The sequence below is a fragment of the Ptychodera flava genome, chromosome 12 (genome assembly GCF_041260155.1).
Source record: "Ptychodera flava strain L36383 chromosome 12, AS_Pfla_20210202, whole genome shotgun sequence".
NCBI lineage: Eukaryota > Metazoa > Hemichordata > Enteropneusta > Ptychoderidae > Ptychodera > Ptychodera flava.
The window spans coordinates 38,478,670-38,498,454 of record NC_091939.1 but is presented as its reverse complement, the minus strand read 5'-3'; the positions used below and the strand labels follow the sequence as shown (position 1 = coordinate 38,498,454).

Below are 19,785 nucleotides of genomic sequence, written 5' to 3'. Positions count from 1 at the left end.
CTTTGCAAACATCAAGATCTCTGATTTATCAAAGTTATGGCGCCCGAAGGGGCGCCGAAAAATATGAAACATCCTGATATCTCTGATATATATGCCTTGTATATTTAAGTCATGCACCTGAAGGGCATGCTGAAAAATGTCTGATATATAAAGTAATGAGCTTGAAGAGCACGCTGAAAAATATTGAACATACAGATATCTCTGATGTATGTATGCTTGATATGTTAAAGTTGGGCGTGCTGAAAAATATGACTGATTATTAAAGTTACGCGCCCGAAGGGCGCGCCGAAAAATACAACTGAAAGATGAAATTTGTGGCTGACACTAGCATTTTAGGCAATGATGAGCCTGTGTCAAAATTCAAAAACACACTGACCCCCCCTATTGGGCATTTCAAAAACATGGTGACCCCCCCTATCACCAAAGTCAAAAACATGGTGACCCCCCCATGAATCCACCGGCCCCCCCCCCCCCCCCGGCTGAAGAAACTGACCAGTCCCATAATGTTCAAAATGTGTTTGTGAACCAGATGGTCACAAATACAGAATCTTTCATGTTTCATTTGATGAACCTTCCCCATCCCTTGCCCGGATCCCTTGTCTGGTTTAAAAGTTCGAGGCGGTGTTAGACACGTCGACCATCGCAGTTTTTGCGTGGCTATCCGGAGGAGTTTGAAAACACTTCCGATACGTTTCCAAGGTGCGTTGAACACATACCACGCATTCCTGGGAGGTCTCTGTTCATTTACAACTGGATATTGTTTGTTTTGCCTTATGTTTGTTTCTGAATACATGAATATAAGAATCGGTAGTAGCGACGGGCGGTGTGTACAAATGGACACGGCTTTTGAGAGTTTCTCCCTTTTCTTGTGTTATACCTTGCTGGTGACTTCGTTGTTGACTCAGTCAAAGTTAATCCAGTGATAATCTGGTGACAGCGTCCACAGGTTATAATTCCTTGCTTTGGTGCATTAGGCAATCAAACGCATCAGATCTGTTCTTAGACGCAGCACAGTGACAAAACTTCGCGTAAGATTGTCAAAGAACAAATACGTGACACAGCGAAGCGGACGGAGAAAAAGAAATCGTTACAAAACCAGTGCCAACATAAGACCAAAGGTTGGCAGTATAAATCTTTACTGGCGATACGTATCATAGTAAAACGTATTAAAATAAAAAAAAAACATAGCAAGAAGAAACATGTGCTAAGACCAAGATACCCCTACCATCCCTCCCCTGCCTCAACCCCTTTGGACGGACATTTCTACGACCCCCTATGGTTTGGTACACTGTTGTGTACTCAATTAGGTTTGTTTAGCAGATCATGATCTTGGACCACAAACAGTGCGAGTCACTTCAACTCACAGTTCACCTTTGGGTTGATTTACAAAGATATGAATGACTTGCTGTGTATGAATTCTACTCTTCAGACTCTTCAAGAAGGTAGCAAATTCCAATGATTGGTACTCACTTTCATTTACTGCTAGCAGTTGTGTATCAATTCTGGCATAAGTTGGCATCAGGCAACAATGGGAGATACTGAAATCGGAACAGCATTTTACAAAATTCTTTTTACAGTTAGCTATTACAGTCCACTTAACTGTATTTGAAGATTGATTTTCTTCAAGCTACAATTCTTTTTAAAATATAGATACATGCTAGGTATTGTATCAACATAATACATGTTATGAAATAAATATATGAAATTATAGCTTTATTACTTCTAATACTTTGCTTTAAGCATCATTACATTACTTTAATGAGAGACTTTGAAATTAAACAGAATAAGATGTAATGTTTAACCAGTTAGCAGACTTCAGAAATATTACTGGTGAAATTTGAATGTTCAGAAAGACGATATATACTCGTGTCTCAAAATAACTTTTCACAGTTATTGAATTGAAGATTCAGGGTAGATGATACATGGTGTGATTTTATCAAGTACAAAATTCAAATCCTTATTCATCAATATTATTCCACTTAAGAAGACAATATTCCAAAGCCCATCGTAATGAAGAAGTATTGCAGCATTGCAGCAAATATCAAAATTAGCGCCAATGGCACTTGATCACAACTGGCACATTGTGAAACTACATGAAATACTGAATGGGTAGGTGCTGCGGGTTTGGAGTTTGTCAGTAAATGCACACAGAAAACAAAGTCCCGAAGTAGCGAATTCCAGCCATTTTCAAACCACACTGTTTGTCAGTGGGGTAAGCAATATTCGCAATAATCACATTTCCAGGCTAACAGACTATGTTTTACGAAATCACACGTCCTTATTACAAAATAAAACGATCTTTGTCTTTAAATCAATGCGCCAGTAAACAGGTCCAGCAGCTAGTTATGTCATCAAGTCTGTAATGTTAAGGGTCATAACAAATGTGAGAAATCTAAAACATTAAATATGTTGTTTTTTATCAATTTTATTACCAAAACGCATGAAAATCTCTGATACTTTGAATCAGCCATCCTGCATATTTGTAACATTCATCAAAACCTCATTTCTGTTCCACAACTCATTAAATAGTCCACAATGCAGGATTGGTGTACATTCCAAAACTACATATATGAAAGACCCTAAAATCAATTAGTTAAAGGGGGGTTAGAAATTTCCCAAAACTATCTAACCGCCGCTCCGTTTGGCTCCATTTTTCGGAATCGGAAGCTTGGAATTAGTCTGAATATCTCTACCAAATATCAATGCAGTCTGTTCAGCAGTTTTTGACTTTTTGTCGTTTACGGAAAATGGACACTGTCCACCACCGGTTGAAGCTAACCCTATATCACAACTTCCAGATGTGATAATGACCTATGGTCATTATGTTAAAAAATACCGCCAATGCGCTTGGTCATAATGACAGCCTAGTATTATCGGCATTTATCAACAACCACACTCACTGTGAATTAGACAGACCACGAAGTCAATGAGCAACATATAGCTGAAAGACTATTTTTCACATTGCGATTTTAAGCTCATTTTTATGAGAAAAGAGACATGTATATGTATATGGAGAAAAAGCAGAAGACATATTTGTAAATTGTTTGTTAAGTGACAATCATATATGCATCTCTTGAAATTTTGTGGTTATAAGGTATAACAGTAGTGTAAGAATAATGAGGTATGAATAAGTTAGTAAAGCTAAGTTGACAGTAATTAAGATTACAAAATTATACACTAAGCTGGGGAAATCTGATTGAAATAAATGTTGAAAAGTAGCAAAGTCATGGTCATCTTTTGTCTAATACCTTGTGTAAGTTCATGAACTTTACATAAATCTTGCTATAGATTTGTTGCTAATGGGCAATAACTGTGTTTCAGATCATTTGAGAGCAATCTATCCATGACAGGTTTAAATTGTAATATACTTCTATTTAAAGGAGAGAAACTTCTCAAATAATTTTTTTCCCTGTAATTTGCTGTGAGAACTAACCTACAACTTGTAACGTCATTGTCTAACCTGTTCACCCCAATTTCCTGTAGACAGGTCCACACTCTCCATTGATAACAATGGGTTTGGGCCATACCATTGTAGTGAAAGACTGTAACATTGAGGTTGTGGATACTTAATCTCTGGAATGTCAAAGTCTGTATATTGACTCAAGGATGTTTACTTAACAAATGCCTAGGGTCATCTCAAAGTGAGAATCTAAACTATGAAATATGTTTTTTTTTTTTTATGCTTTTGATGCCCAAAAGACCATAGAAATCTCTGATACTTTGAATCAGCCATCCTGCATATTTGTAACATTCATCAAAACCTCATTTCTGTTCAACAACTCATAAACAGTCCACAATAGCAGGATTGGTGTACATTCCAAAACTACATATATGAAAGACCCCTAAAATCAATTAGATAAAAAGGGGGGTTAGAAATTTCCCAAACTATCTAACCAGCGCTCCGTTTGGCTCCATTTTTTGGAATTGGAACCTTGGAACCAGTCTATGTATCGGTATCAAATATCAACGCAGTCTGTTCAGCAGTTTTTGACTTTTTGTCGTTTACGGAAATGGACGACATCAACACTGGTTGAAACCACCTCTATATCACAACTTCCAGTTGTGATAAAAATTACTCCCTACAACAGTATATACATGTTATTTAAATTATTGTTATTTTGCAATCTCAAAGTTCACATCCTTATTTATTTGTCAATAAAGAAGGATAACATTATCAAGAATGGTTGCAGTTTGTATTTTATGTAAAGATAAAAATTGACACTGAAGTTAGAATCCACTGTTTTTGACACTGAGTTGCCATAGCATATAAAGCCCTTTATTGTAGTGTAGCTGATATAAAACAATTTGTTTGTTTAAGTGCCAATCACGGTTACTTTTGATGGATTTTTTCTATTATTTATTCCCTGTATGTCAATTGCAAGTTTTTGTTCTACTCCCCAAAGCATGTTGAAATATCCACTCTTCAGTTTGTCAACACAGCTTCTAATGTGTGAAAAAAGCTCTATTATTGTTTACATTTGAATTCTCATCCGGACAAGAATTCACTTGTCGACAATAACAATGTAGTCTACACAAATACAGGCTGAGTTGACAAACTGAATACTATGTATCTCATCATACTTTGGGGAGTAGAATAAGAAAGTAGAGTAAACATTGCAAATAAAAACACTAAAATTAGTCACAAAATGTTACAGCTACTGCACCTTTAACATTTTCTTTTTTCATACAATTCATTATTTTCTTTTTGCACATGTTATGTCTCAAGTCATGAACCAAAACTACAGGCAGAATTGTTATCATTCTATTCATTCTTTTGACTTCTTTTTGAAATCTTTATTCTTTGCCATCCATTCTTCCCAGTTTTCACCATCGACATTTACAATGGAAACGCCTGTCACTGTGCCTGGATCAATGCAGTGAATAGCTATACCTAGAAAACCAGCAAAACAATAAAATTCAACAATAATCATGTACATAAATGAAAGTATCAACATACATGATAGTCTTGTAGTATCCACAATGCAAAGTCTACAGTAACTACCATCAGAGTGTGCTAAAACTCATGATAATTTCACAAGATGATATGCATAAAACCCTGTACCAGTAAACTATCTGGTATCAGAGTAACTTTTTTCAGTCATTGGTGCATCTATATGGCTGGTCATCCATGTCCTTTTATTTAAGTGTAAGAGGTAATAATTGGATCATCTCATTTCTGATTTTGAGTAACAGTTGGAATGTAAGGTTACATGGCTATACAGAAGTACACTAACCTTTACCATCAGGATTTGATCTTGGTGAATAGAAACTCTGAACTCCACAGGTCTTACAGAAAGTATGCTTGGCAACATGAGTGTTGAAAGTGTAACATGTCAAGTTGTCTTCTCCCTGGGTATGGAAACATACAGAGTATTAGTGGAAGGTTTTCACAATGTAATACTTATGTTTGTCCTATGATAGTTCATAGCAATGCCATTGGATGAAACAAATTTGATATTTGAATCCAAGTCTCAGGAATTTACTTTAACACTGAATAAGTCATTCCTTCCTAAATGATATCATTAATATCTTAAACATTCAAAGTTCATAGTGACTTTGACTTTTGTTATTCTCACCTGTAAAATTTTGAATCTTGAGTTGGGGACGATGAAATGCCTATTCTGCTTCTTCACACAGACACTGCAACTGTTGAGAGACAAAATAAACAGAGTTTAGTCATTGTGTTTAAAATGAAAAGACCAACCTTGCCTTTATGTCTTTTGAGCTGTCCTTTACAAAAAGTACAGAAGATTTCTTACTGGGACTTACTACCTATGCTTTCAAAGGGCGCCCTCTAGAGGCCCCTAAAAGGAATGCCATATTAAAAAGAAAGTTGTTGTTGACTTTTGGAGGCACAATGTCTACCACAGACCCAAGAGAAGGAGTCTGTGGTACTGTATTGTAGATTTATCTTGGCAACTCTGTGATGGGTAAACTGTATTGGTTACCAACCTTGCATACTGTTTTGATTAAAAATTTGTGTTTGTATAAATAAATACTTGAGGCCTAGCCACCTAGCTATGAAAGAAATCATTGTAGCCTGTGTAGGCATGCTAAGTCTAATTCAAAACAACACAGTGAACTTGAGAAGTATGCGACATTGGTCTTCAGTATTGTTCTTGTAAAATCAAACTACATCAAAGCAAACACTATTACTCATTGTCTTTTCTCGAAAGGCAATGATGTTGCTTACTTCTCATAAATGTTAACGAAACTCATAGATTTAAAATAAAAGTGTGCAATGAAATTGCTCTTTTGGCAAAGACTATTTTGAAATGCACTTGCAGTGGTGACAGTTCAAAATAAATAGTATATGTTATTTCCTACTTGTTGCTTTGTTGATAAATTGAAAAATACCGTCAAGGACACTATGTGCTCACATTCAGTTTGAATTGGTCCATTCAAGAAATATTTCAACCAGAAAAACAAGAATGACTAAAGCAAATACAGTCTGCAACTTAGGGACTGGAGGTCATCCTTAGGAACATGCATATCAACTTCTATAGCAATGGGACAAGCAGATCCTAAATACATACCAAGCAAATGTCAACAAAAAAATCAGCCAGAGAAGGCTTGACAAAAAGAAAAGATGGGAGAGTGGGGAAAAAATACAGAGTGTGGAAAAAAATGTACAAAGGATCTGGTAAAAAACTAATGCTACCTGATCAGTCTTCTAGACCCTATCCGCTCCTGGTTATCAACTGTTCCAGCCCTTGGTATTGACCATGTTTACATAAAGAGCTACAATGGCCAGATGGCATGAAATGTATTTACAACCTTGGGGATTTTTTAATTACTGCTATGAGTGCTATCATTCGAATGTAAACAGCACTTAAAGTCCATCTATTACCTGATTTTGTTTAATTTGAACTTAATACTGTTGTTTAGTAAAAAGGCCATAATACCCAAATTATTAAAAATTATTTTAGGTATCCATTTCTATAAATTTATATTTCATACATAAAACACTCAAAATACAGGTCCTCAGAAAAAAATCTGAATTCATATTGGCCGTGAAATGGTCACGTGACATGACATTATTATAAATTTTGTTTGTGATATAATAATAGACTTACAGGTACTGAACCAATAATACAGGGTTCGAGACTATTATGTTTGCCATATTATTTTGCAATTATTAAAGAGACCATATGTGTAGACTTCACCATGCAGTAGCAAGGTCAATGTCAATCTTACTTGCAATCATAGACTTCCACCACACCTGGTGCCATCACTTCAAATCTAACTGCTCCACAGTGACAACCTCCCACATGTTTTACCAATTCACCACTCATTTCAAATACTGACAGAGTTCCTATGGATGCAGATCAAATCTGAAGTAAAAAGGAAAATGACAGTATTGTCAAAACTTTTCATAACAAGCAACAGCAAGGGGGGAAGAGGGCACGCACATTATCATCAAAGCTCCACAATGGCAAACACACTATCAATACTTTTTCAGTGGCTCTCCAAAATTGAAGTGAAGTTGAAATGCACTCCTGAAGCCCTAATGCATATATGGATGTTTTAACCTTTGACAAACATAGTACAGTACAAACTGCCTTGCTGCTCATGAAAGCCAGTCAGGGCAGGGGGTCAGTCAAAATTCCTGTGTTGAGGGACTGGTCAGTTTCTTTGGCCTGGGGGTGGATTCATGGGGGGGGGGGTTCACCCTGTTTTTGACTTTGGTGATAGGGGGGTCACCATGTTTTTGAAATGCCCAATATGGGGGGTCAGTGTGTTTTTTAATTTCGACACAGGCTCATCATTGCCTAAAATGCATCATGTCAGCCACAAATTTAATCATTCAGTTGCATTTTTCAGCGCGCCCTTCGGGCGCATAACTTTAATAATCAGACATATTTTTCAGCATGCCCAACTTTAACATATCAGGCATACATATATCAGAGATATCTGTATGTTCAATATTTTTCGGCATGCTCTTCGAGCGCATTTCTTTAAAATATCAGACATTTTCAGCACGCCCTTCCTGTCCATGACTTTAATATACAAGACATATATATCAGAGATATCAGGATGTTTCATATTTTTCTCCGCACCCTTTGGGCGCCATACTCTAATAAATCAGAGATATATGCCAGAGATATCTTGATGTTTGCTATGTGAAAGTGTACCATTATGAAATCTGCATTTCATATGAAAAGCATGACAAATTCCTGATACTTTTCTGTTCTATGAGAATTCAGTATGAGAAATCAACATGCACAAATATTTCACAATATATATTTGATACAGTGACTTATTTTAGAGATAGAAAAATGACAAGATATCTTTCGTTCTCATTGATGCAACTGTTTTCCTTTGTGTCTCAGGTTTTCTGTAGTATGATGCTTTTTTATGACCAAAATAACAGTTAAAAAAGGCAGTTTTTGTCATTATTAGCTGTGCTTTTATGGTTTCAATGTTACAGAAAAGGTCATCTCAGACAATGCACACATCAGATTTGGCTAAAATGCCTCTCTATGGCTCCTCAGGAGATTTAATTGGATGGCTGGCAAGTCTTAACACCCATCAAAATTTTTGATTTACTGCTCTTTCCTCTTTGATATTAATGATTGACATCCATTTCTGTACAACAGTTCAGGACATCTGGTTAAGCATAGAAAGTGCGAAATACATTCACAGCTGTGAATGTACTGTATTCAAACTTTAAGATTGACACTTTGAAATTCCTATCTTACAACTGAAATGTCAACAATTTCATTAAAACACAGAATGACTGTTAAAATATGAATTTATGTAAAATATATATATATATATATATATATATATATATATATATATATATATATATATATATTTATAAACTTTATGTCCACCTTTTGTTTTACAGTTGTCGCGTGGGGGGTCACCCTGTTTTCAAAATTTGTTATGGGGGGTCAGCCACTTTTTGACGCCGGGAAAAAATAATCCACCCCCTTCCCCCCCACCCCCCCACCCCACCCCCCAGGCCGAAGAAACTGACCAGTCCCGAATGAGGGGGTACTCAAATTCATCATGGTTGGCTGGGGTGCACTCGAAATTTTGGAGTTTCTTATATACATCCTCCCCAAGGCTGTAAACAATGATTGACAGCTCCCTTCAGTCTTGCCAATGATTTACTGCGGCTTCGACCTTGACCCACTTCCCTCCCCAAACAGTTTTCAGATAACCCAGTCGATATTTCATCGGTGGTACGCGGGTATTAACCGACCCTAGCTCGTCAAAACACATTTAATTGAGAAAGCACACATGTAGACGAATATGCGTAGATGGTGAAAGGTGGTCTAGATTCACAAACTTTGCCTACCGTACCACGCCAGCGCTGCCTCAACCCACGGTCCCTCGTGCTCTACCCTGGGTCTCTCCAGCTGTGGAGGCTGTTCCAGTGCACCGTGCACCTCTACGTCCGCGTCCGTACACTGCTGGTACAGGGGGTGTCTGGCATGATAACCATTGAGAAATATTAACCAGTATATCCTAGGTGCTTTATTTTTGAAAATCTATTCCTTCCACAGCAAACTAACAATGCCCGTGTTATATTTTTAATCCGTCAAATACACAGCCTTGCGAAGCTCATGGACATAAACATACAGTCAATGCTAAGACGGTGTTGTCATACTAGCGCCCCCTGGAATTATACCGGAAGTAGAACAACGATGGCAGCGGTAACTTTCAAACGGAGCTTGTCAACATTGTCTACTGAAAGCCGCCAATACCTTCAACCTGTTTCAATATTAACTCAAAGTAAGGACAAAATTTACCATATAATTGTCAACCATGTACACAAATTTTCCTACATGCATAGACCGTAAGGCATAGCATAGACAGACTACACGAATTTTAACAGTGTTGTTTGTGGACGCGCAGACCCGGGGTACAGACTATATGCGCTCATGGCCTATGGGTGGCTACATGTAGTCTGCAGATCTGCTTGATAGATCGATCGTGTACTAAGGCCTACGGGCCGGCGCTACACAGCCAGCACGACAGACGAAGCCGGCGCATGGTCCATGGGCTACAATTATTGCAGCTAGCGTACTCGCTGCTCTGCCCACCCTCCACTGCAGGGGCGAGTGCAACGAGCAATCGATAGATTAATCAAGCAGACTACAGTCCACACCCTCCCCACGAGCGCTTGTGTGTACAACCAGACGGTTTTGAGCGTCAACACCAGTAGTTTATGATACATGTAAAGACTAAGGTTAATATGGGGTCAGGTTGTTCTATGACTGTGCGTGTTATCCAGCTGTCAATTCAGAGTAGTGAACTGTGTGAATCGGGGTCCAGACACTTTGCACCAAAACAAGGTTGCCCCACACAACTTCATCCCAAAGCCATTTCGTACCAAATCCACCTTGTCCCGAGCCACTTAGCCTCAAGTACCACCTCGTACTAAAATCACTTCACATCAAGTATGTCAATCATGATACTAACTACCTACGTGTCTTGAAATGACGGTGTATCACAGCATTGTTTTACCTACAACTGGGAAGCATTTAATACTGTGTCAAGACATTGTTGCCGCCACAAACCATTTATTCTTGCAGAAAACCATAAATGGTAGAATTAGAAAAAAGGACAAACACAAACTACTAAATGCTACAACTCAGGTGCCTTGCACGGAATAGCGCGATGTTATTTTCTCAAAATGTGTACAATTTCAACTATTCAAGACTTCAGTCCTGAAATGATATAATAATAATATTTTTATTGCTTGCTTGTAAATATAGGATTTACATCACATTTGTGGCAATAAAAGTGTGATACAAAAATAAGTTAAAATTTTCTTCAATAAAGATAAAGTATTACAGTATAATAATAGTAGCTAATAATAATTATAACTAGGTATTTCTTTGTTTATATAAAGTAAAAATATAATCTGCAAGTTGTTCATTAAAAGATAACTCTTGTTTTGTTAGTAGAGAAATAAGCTGATATAAAGGTGATGAAAACTTTGATGGCAGTGGTTGTTTATTTTCAGCTTTACTGGTTGGCGATAGTTTGGGGTGAAGTGGCATTGTTTTGGGGGCAAAACTGTTGGGGCAACATGACTCCTGGGGCAAAGAGGTTTTGGTATGAGGTTGTTTTGGTGCAAAGTAGTTTTGGTGCGAAATGGTAAGGGACGAGATGGTATGGTGCAAAGTGGTTTCCGTGCGAAGTGTCTTGGAACTGTGCCTGTCATGAAAAATTGTATTGCAACTGAGAATCTTTGAATTACATCCATGGTCTCTGCAGCTGCAATTACAAGTACACAAAGATTATTCCACTATTACCATAGGGCTGTAGATACAATGAACACAGAACCATCACAGTGTAACCAAGGGCTGTAGATACAATAAACAGAGAACCATCACAGTGTAACCAAGGGCTGTAGATACAATAAACAGAGAACCATCACAGTGTAACCAAGGGCTGTAGATACAATAAACAGAGAACCATCACAGGGTAACCAAGGGAGTGACAGCTAACCTAGGGCTGACAATGTTTCAAAACTAGTTACAGTCAAAGGACTTTAGAAATCATACATGATCAAAACCAGTCCTACTAATTACTGCCAGTGATTGCCCGAAGCTGCATGAGAACTGCCTGAGGGAAAAGTAGGCCAAATTTCACCCAATTTAACACTAACCAACTTGGTAGATCCAACTTGGATCAAGCCTGGTAAACCAAAAATAACTTTAATTTGGCATTCACATGATATTTTCTCCTGCGGTTTTGGAGCCCAGAAGACGTCGGACACAGACTAGAAAGACGTCGCCAGCTTGATTTGAGATCATACCATTCAATGCAAGGGGTGGTAGGCTGTTTCAATGCATATAGAGTGATAGGTTGCCTTGCCAAGTGTGGGCAGATTGACAGCCTACCACCCCTTGTGATTTGAGATCATACCATTCAATGCAAGGGGTGGTAGGCTGTTTCAATGCATAGAGTGATAGGTTGCCTTGCCATGTATGGGCAGATTGACAGCCTACCACCCCTTGCATTGAATGGTATGATCTGAAAATCAAGCTGGCAACATTCTTCTAGTCTCTTCTGGTGTCTTACGGGTTCCAAAACTGTCAGAGAAAACATGTGAATGCCAAATCAATGTTATTCTTGGTTTACAGGGCCTGAGCTAAGTTGAATCTACTTGGTTGGCATAAAGTGGGCGAAATTTGGCCTACATTTCCCTTGAGCAGTTCTTGGGCAGTGCTCTTGCAGCTATGGGCAGTGCTCTTGCAGCTATGGGCAGTACTCTTGCAGCTATGGGCAGTCCTCTTGCAGCTATGGGCAGTCCTCTTGCAGCTATGGGCAGTCCTCTTGCAGCTATGGGCAGTCCTCTTGCAGCTATGGGCAGTCCTCTTGCAGCTATGGGCATCCTCTTGCAGCTACGGGCAGTCCTCTTGCAGCTATGGGCAGTCCTCTTGCAGCTACGGGCAGTCCTCTTGCAGCTATGGGCAGTCCTCTTGCAGCTATGGGCAGTGCTCTTGCAGCTATGGGCAGTGCTCTTGCAGCTATGGGCAGTCCTCTTGCAGCTATGGGCAGTCCTCTTGCAGCTATGGGCAGTGCTCTTGCAGCTATGGGCAGTGCTCTTTCAGCTATGGGCAGTCCTCTTGCTGCTATGGGCAGTCCTCTTGCAGCTATGGGCAGTGCTCTTGCAGCTATGGGCAGTCCTCTTGCAGCTATGGGCAGTCCTCTTGCAGTATGGGCAGTCCTCTTGCAGCTATGGGCAGTCCTCTTGCAGCTACGGGCAGTCCTCTTGCAGCTATGGGCAGTCCTCTTGCAGCTATGGGCAGTCCTCTTGCAGCTATGGGCAGTCCTCTTGCAGCTATGGGCAGTCCTCTTGCAGCAATGGGCAGTCCTCTTGCAGCAATGGGCAGTCCTCTTGCAGCAATGGGCAGTCCTCTTGCAGCAATGGGCAGTCCTCTTGCAGCTATGGGCAGTCCTCTTGCAGCTATGGGCAGTGCTCTTGCAGCTATGGGCAGTGCTCTTGCAGCTATGGGCAGTCCTCTTGCAGCTATGGGCAGTCCTCTTGCAGCTATGGGCAGTCCTCTTGCAGCAATGGGCAGTCCTCTTGCAGCAATGGGCAGTCCTCTTGCAGCTATGGGCAGTCCTCTTGCAGCTATGGGCAGTGCTCTTGCAGCTATGGGCAGTCCTCTTGCAGCTATGGGCAGTCCTCTTGCAGCTATGGGCAGTCCTCTTGCAGCTATGGGCAGTCCCCTTGCAGCTACGGGCAGTCCTCTTGCAGCTATGGGCAGTCCTCTTGCAGCTATGGGCAGTTCTCTTGCAGCTATGGGCAGTCCTCTTGCAGCTATGGGCAGTCCTCTTGCAGCTATGGGCAGTCCTCTTGCAGCTATGGGCAGTCCCCTTGCAGCTACGGGCAGTCCTCTTGCAGCTATGGGCAGTCCTCTTGCAGCTATGGGCAGTCCTCTTGCAGCTATGGGCAGTCCTCTTGCAGCTACGGGCAGTCCTCTTGCAGCTATGGGCAGTCCTCTTGCAGCTATGGGCAGTCCTCTTGCAGCTATGGGCAGTCCTCTTGGCAGCTATGGGCAGTCCTCTTGCAGCTATGGGCAGTGCTCTTGCAGCTATGGGCAGTCCTCTTGCAGCTATGGGCAGTCCTCTTGCAGCTATGGGCAGTCCTCTTGCAGCAATGGGCAGTCCTCTTGCAGCAATGGGCAGTCCTCTTGCAGCTATGGGCAGTCCTCTTGCAGCTATGGGCAGTCCTCTTGCAGCTACGGGCAGTCCTCTTGCAGCTATGGGCAGTGCTCTTGCAGCTATGGGCAGTCCTCTTGCAGCTATGGGCAGTGCTCTTGCAGCTATGGGCAGTGCTCTTGCAGCTATGGGCAGTCCTCTTGCAGCTATGGGCAGTCCTCTTGCAGCTATGGGCAGTCCTCTTGCAGCTACGGGCAGTCCTCTTGCAGCTATGGGCAGTCCTCTTGCAGCAATGGGCAGTCCTCTTGCAGCAATGGGCAGTCCTCTTGCAGCAATGGGCAGTCCTCTTGCAGCTATGGGCAGTCTCTCTTGCAGCTACGGGCAGTCCTCTTGCAGCTATGGGCAGTGCTCTTGCAGCTATGGGCAGTCCTCTTGCAGCTATGGGCAGTGCTCTTGCAGCTATGGGCAGTCCTCTTGCAGCTATGGGCAGTGCTCTTGCAGCTATGGGCAGTCCTCTTGCAGCTATGGGCAGTCCTCTTGCAGCTATGGGCAGTCCTCTTGCAGCTACGGGCAGTGCTCTTGCAGCTATGGGCAGTCCTCTTGCAGCAATGGGCAGTCCTCTTGCAGCTATGGGCAGTCCTCTTGCAGCTACGGGCAGTGCTCTTGCAGCTATGGGCAGTCCTCTGGCAGCTATGGGCAGTCCTCTTGCAGCTACGGGCAGTCCTCTTGCAGCTACGGGCAGTCCTCTTGCAGCTATGGGCAGTCCTGGCAGTCCTCTTGCAGCTATGGGCAGTCCTCTTGCAGCAATGGGCAGTCCTCTTGCAGCTATGGGCAGTCCTCTTGCAGCAATGGGCAGTCCTCTTGCAGCTATGGGCAGTCCTCTTGCAGCTAGGGCAGTCCTCTTGCAGCTATGGGCAGTCCTCTTGCAGCTATGGGCAGTGCTCTTGCAGCTATGGGCAGTGCTCTTGCAGCTATGGGCAGTGCTCTTGCAGCTATGGGCAGTCCTCTTGCAGCTATGGGCAGTCCTCTGGCAGCTATGGGCAGTCCCCTTGCAGCTATGGGCAGTCCTCTTGCAGCTATGGGCAGTCCTCTTGCAGCTATGGGCAGTCCTCTTGCAGCTATGGGCAGTCCTCTTGCAGCTATGGGCAGTCCTCTTGCAGCTATGGGCAGTCCTCTTGCAGCTATGGGCAGTACCTCTTGCAGCTACGGGTCAGTCCTCTTGCAGCTATGGGCAGTGCTCTTGCAGCTATGGGTAGTCCTCTTGCAGCTATGGGCAGTGCTCTTGCAGCTACGGGCAGTCCTCTTGCAGCTATGGGCAGTCCTCTTGCAGCTATGGGCAGTCCTCTTGCAGCTATGGGCAGTCCTCTTGCAGCTATGGGCAGTCCTCTTGCAGCTACGGGCAGTGCTCTTGCAGCTATGGGCAGTCCTCTTGCAGCAATGGGCAGTCCTCTTGCAGCTACGGGCAGTCCTCTTGCAGCTACGGGCAGTCCTCTTGCAGCTATGGGCAGTCCTCTTGCAGCTATGGGCAGTCCTCTTGCAGCTACGGGCAGTCCTCTTGCAGCTACGGGCAGTGCTCTTGCAGCTATGGGCAGTCCCTTGCAGCTATGGGCGTCCTCTTGCAGCTACGGGCAGTCCTCTTGCAGCTACGGGCAGTGCTCTTGCAGCTATGGGCAGTCCTGGCAGTCCTCTTGCAGCTATGGGCAGTCCTCTTGCAGCTATGGGCTGTCCTCTTGCAGCTACGGGCAGTCCTCTTGCAGCTATGGGCAGTCCTCTTGCAGCTACGGGCAGTCCTCTTGCAGCTATGGGCAGTCCTCTTGCAGCTATGGGCAGTCCTCTTGCAGCTATGGGCAGTCCTCTTGCAGCTATGGGCAGTCCTCTTGCAGCTATGGGCAGTGCTCTTGCAGCTATGGGCAGTGCTCTTGCAGCTATGGGCAGTCCTCTTGCAGCTATGGGCAGTCCTCTTGCAGCTATGGGCAGTGCTCTTGCAGCTATGGGCAGTCATGGGCAGTAATTAATAGGAGACATCAAAACTCAATGTACAAATCTATGCATTCAACTTAACAAGGACTTATACAACAGCTGAGCATGTAGATTGTTGAATTCCATAAATAAATGGCGTGTTATGAGGAATGTATGAATTCTTGATTCAAGTGCCAGTTTTACACACCTCACACTGGTATCAATTAAGAGTTGGATTTATTGATAGGAGTACTGAGAACCTTCACAATGGAGACCATCAGAGATAAATACTGTGGCAGTATTGTCCATACATATTACATTGTATCTGTTCAATGGTAGTACTTCAAGTCAACATTCCTTTGTCTCACTGGTAATGCATAAATTAATATGATCAAGTCTGTAGATGTGGCAGGCATGACATAATCTCTTTGCAAATTTGATCTATTTGAAGTGTCAAGGTAAAGCAATACTCAAACTAAACTTCAAACAACATCCAAAAATATGCAATGGATCCTGTTGGGTTATAATTCTATCTCATATTTCCAGGATTATTTTTCTTATATAAATGAATCACTAATGTTCTATATATTTCTGTAGGATATGTCTGTAGAGAAAGACAGGTATTAACACGCCATGAAATCCAGCACAATGGAGAGTCTGATTTACCCAATGAGAAATGGACATACATGGAGGAAGGGCACACCAAGATTGTCAATGATGAAACCATAGTAAGGACATTCACATTACAAGGTAAGCAACATTGTTATCGTCCATCAGTTGAGTAGATTAGATTTACATCATCAAGTTAATGAGCAAGAATTTGTCCATTGAGGGTTCTAATTTTAATAGTCCCCAGGAAATAGACATTGTTTGTCAAGTGATGTGCTGGGATGCAAATGTATTTCACCAAATGTTGACATTGGTAAAATGTAATTTTTTCCGTACAAAGTTAAGGAGAGAAAATTTTCTATAACATCATATTTCACTGTGTGGTCCTAGCCGTGGTCCTCCATGTGTTCTATGCTCATCTCTTTACACTTCATAGGTCACCACAGAAATCACAGTTAACAAGTCCATGTTTCTGGTAAAACAAAAAAGTTTGGAAGAAATGTAATTGGTATAAATCTGTTGATATGGTTGTTCTTGTGTTGTCACTGAGTTCACGTTTTATTTGTCAGGCCTTGACTGAAACATACATCCTCCTTTTAGAATACAGTGATATCTGAAGTATTTATAAATTGTACCATGTGCAGTTTATAGCTGTATTGTCGAGTTTGTAAGTACAGTTCACCATGAAAGCCATTCTTACACAAGAACTATGGGGTACTAATTTTACAAATTACACTATGGCTACTGAAAGTACCAACAATTATATGATTATTTAGGCAGTTACAATACATTTGTGGTCAGGATTTGGACCATGACATCTATGATAGCTAGACTCCTTCAATCACAGATAGAGAGGCACTGTCTGTGATCCCAGATAGCTCTGCCAATAGTTGGACATTTCTTAACACGTTACTCATTACTTCTTTGCTGCCTTCTGTCTTGTAGAGCCAAGTGAGTTAGGTTGCTGTTGAATCTAGTCATTGATCATCATTACCACTTTTATACTTGTAAAATGCAATAAGTCAGATGATGAATAATATCAATGATTCCATTCTAATTTTGCAGATAAGATTTTGGTCAAGAAAATCAAAGTAAAGAAGAAAAAAATGAAGAAGGTTGTAAGAGACAAACCTTGGAGTGAGAGTGAAATGTTGGCTCTTTGTAAAGTAGTTGACATTTGCCGCAGACACAGCAATGCACAGAGAACAAGTAAAGAGACGTTATCAACCCTCAACATCTATAAAGAAGCCAGTCTAAGGAAAGAATTGCAGAATTTACAACCAAAAACATCATTGTACCAGGCTCTGCTGCCAAACCGATCATTCAGTGAAGTAAGGCAAAAAATACAGACAGTAAATTTTGAGTTGAAATATTCCGCTCATCTGATGAACAGTCAGAGATCTCATGGTGGATCATCTAGACGTTGCAGACGACAAATTCAAACCACTGCAAAGAAAGCAATGGCAAAGAAATTTCTTCAGAAAGCTAAAACTTTGCCATCATCGGTGTCATCACCTGCACAGAAATGGCAGAAGGTAAAGATCTCATCTATATTCAGTATTTAAGATGCAGAGGTGTAGTCAATCTCAATGCGGTCACTTTGATGAAAAGGTCTAGTTCTAATTTCACAATATTGATCATAGAAAAGAATGCTAATTTACAAATAATTGCAACAAAAAGTGTGTGTTTCAGTAATTCTTTGATTCAATTATTGTGTCATGTTCATAAAGAGTTTTACTTTACATCGAAAACACTAAAATATTAAGTTTGCTTGATTACATTTCATAGCAGTCTTTTATTCTACAAGTTACATGACATCAACTTAAATTTGACACTTTTCATTTGTGCCTTTCATCACAGGTTGAGGAGGACAAATTGAGAGTTCAAAGATGCAGGTTTCTCGACAAATGTTTAGAGGCACAGACAAGAGACCTCTTACAACTTTCCACATCACAGACCAGTCATTCTACATTGAATAAAGCAAAGGTTTGTGGATATTCTTTTCCTTATACCCTGTTGATTTTGTCGACAAGATGACTCTACTATCTGCATACAGGTAAATGAAGTTATTAACAGGTAAAGAACTTTTTCCAAGTCACTAGGATTTGTTGAAATTGTACGAACATGACTAGAGATATCTTTAGCTTTGTCAGTTCCATTAAACTTGTGTAGACCAGTTGCCAAGGTTACCAGGCTGATGAAACACATGGCCGGAACTAGTTATGAACTACAATAGAGTAAGTGAAATATGCAAATAACTCTCTGGAAGTGCATGTCATTTTGTGCATTTGCAAGTTTTACCCAGTAGTTCTAATGTCTCCATTTTTGTTTTCATTTTCTTTCAAAGGATGATAACTCAACATCTGTAAATGATCTGCCATTGATGGAAAATGTGAGAGAATCTAGGAAATCCATCCTTGATGCGTGTCTCCAAGCTCAAATATCACGATAAAAAGTTTATCTGCAATATTCAAGATTCTTTCTCTGTTTCACCGTGGATTTGTTACTTGCCAGAAATTGAATACATATCATGGATGCATCCATTAACCTTGCTTTAATATATGTGTTTTTGAAATGTTTTCCATGACAAAGTAACTAAATAAATTGAGTTATTCATCAAAAACTGCCTTAGTGATATTTCTTGATTACATATTTCATTTCTGAAATGGGATAGAAAGTTTTGCTTAAAAAAGCTTATGGAAAGTTCCATAATGATAGTTTCAAATTTTTTAAGATTTCTAATTTTTCACATGACACTGTAAACAATTTAAAAAGTTAATGGTCGGCCATTCAACTTCTGTCGTCTTCTGAAAAATATGCTGATCCAAAACCTGACTAAAGAAGTACATCTTTATACAGACTAGGATATAAGCAAAGCTACATGGCACCCTTGGTGAAATGTCCTGTGTAAAGTTGTAAAATTCTCTATTGTGTCAAACTTTTGTGAGCCTGACTTCCTTTTGCGTTTGTATATCCATCAGTTTTAGCTCCGCTGTCAACAACACAGAGTTTATCAAATAGGCTGATTTTCCGTCGTCATCATCCTTCCTCAACCATTGCCTTCTCCTCTGAAACTGCAAGTCCAATTGCTTTGAAATTGATATGCAGTTCACTTTGGGTGACCTCACTGACGTTTGTTCAAATCGTGGTGTAATTTGCATATTTGTACTTTGGGGCATTTTTTTGCTGTTTATGGTAAAAAATCCTGAAACCTCATGTCTGATTGATTTGAAATTTGACATGCAGCTTAGGGTGGCTTCAATTAGATTTGTTCAAATCATGGTGAAATTTGCATATTTGTATTTTTAAGGCAATTTTTGTCATTTTTGGTCATAAAATCTTTAAAAATCTTCAAAACAACAGGTCAGATGGCTTTGATGTTTAGTACATAGGTCCCTAAGGATGGTGTATTTCAGATTTGTGTAAATTTTGCAGAAATATGAAAATTTGTATTTTTAAGGCAAGTATTGTCATTTCTGGTCAAAAAATTTGTTTCATCAAAATCCTTTGTCTGACAGCTTTGATTTTTGGTATACAGGTTCATAGGGATAAGCAAAATGTGATATATTCAAATTATGATGA

The 19,785-nt window shown here is 40.7% G+C and overlaps 2 protein-coding genes across 3 annotated transcripts; one reads left to right on the top strand and one right to left on the bottom strand.

Annotated features, from left to right (window-relative positions):
• Positions 1–1,696: 1,696 nt before the first annotated feature.
• Positions 1,697–9,542, bottom strand: LOC139145820 (centromere protein V-like). 2 transcript variants are annotated; one of them, XM_070717217.1, is made up of 5 exons: positions 9,311–9,542; positions 7,198–7,334; positions 5,577–5,646; positions 5,235–5,349; positions 1,697–4,891 (listed from the first exon to the last, which is right to left on the bottom strand). In XM_070717217.1, the coding sequence occupies exons 2-5, from the start codon at positions 7,293–7,295 to the stop codon at positions 4,767–4,769; spliced, it is 408 nt and encodes a 135-aa protein (XP_070573318.1). In that variant the 5' UTR covers positions 7,296–7,334; positions 9,311–9,542; the 3' UTR covers positions 1,697–4,766. The 2 variants fall into 2 exon arrangements, with proteins under 2 accessions (XP_070573318.1, XP_070573319.1); XM_070717218.1 differs by having other exon boundaries at positions 9,316–9,542.
• Positions 9,543–9,597: 55 nt separating this feature from the next.
• Positions 9,598–18,810, top strand: LOC139145819 (uncharacterized). Its single transcript, XM_070717216.1, has 5 exons — positions 9,598–9,747; positions 16,192–16,344; positions 17,269–17,738; positions 18,064–18,189; positions 18,551–18,810. The coding sequence occupies exons 1-5, from the start codon at positions 9,600–9,602 to the stop codon at positions 18,653–18,655; spliced, it is 1,002 nt and encodes a 333-aa protein (XP_070573317.1). The 5' UTR covers positions 9,598–9,599; the 3' UTR covers positions 18,656–18,810.
• The last annotated feature ends 975 nt before the right edge of the window (positions 18,811–19,785 follow it).

What these genes read in the sequence shown, in the direction of transcription:
- LOC139145819 (XM_070717216.1), top strand. Translation starts at nt 9,600, where the DNA reads ATGCTAAGACGGTGTTGTCATACTAGCGCCCCCTGGAATTATACCGGA. An exon ending in AAGGACATTCACATTACAAG is followed by an intron (nt 16,345 to 17,268) that starts GTAAGCAACATT and finishes CTAATTTTGCAG; the next exon opens with ATAAGATTTTGGTCAAGAAA. An exon ending in CTACATTGAATAAAGCAAAG is followed by an intron (nt 18,190 to 18,550) that starts GTTTGTGGATAT and finishes TTTCTTTCAAAG; the next exon opens with GATGATAACTCAACATCTGT.
- LOC139145820 (XM_070717217.1), bottom strand. Translation starts at nt 7,295, where the DNA reads ATGAGTGGTGAATTGGTAAAACATGTGGGAGGTTGTCACTGTGGAGCA. An exon ending in GTGGAAGTCTATGATTGCAA is followed by an intron (nt 5,647 to 7,197) that starts GTAAGATTGACA and finishes GTCTCTCAACAG; the next exon opens with TTGCAGTGTCTGTGTGAAGA. An exon ending in ATCAAATCCTGATGGTAAAG is followed by an intron (nt 4,892 to 5,234) that starts GTTAGTGTACTT and finishes CTGGTTTTCTAG; the next exon opens with GTATAGCTATTCACTGCATT.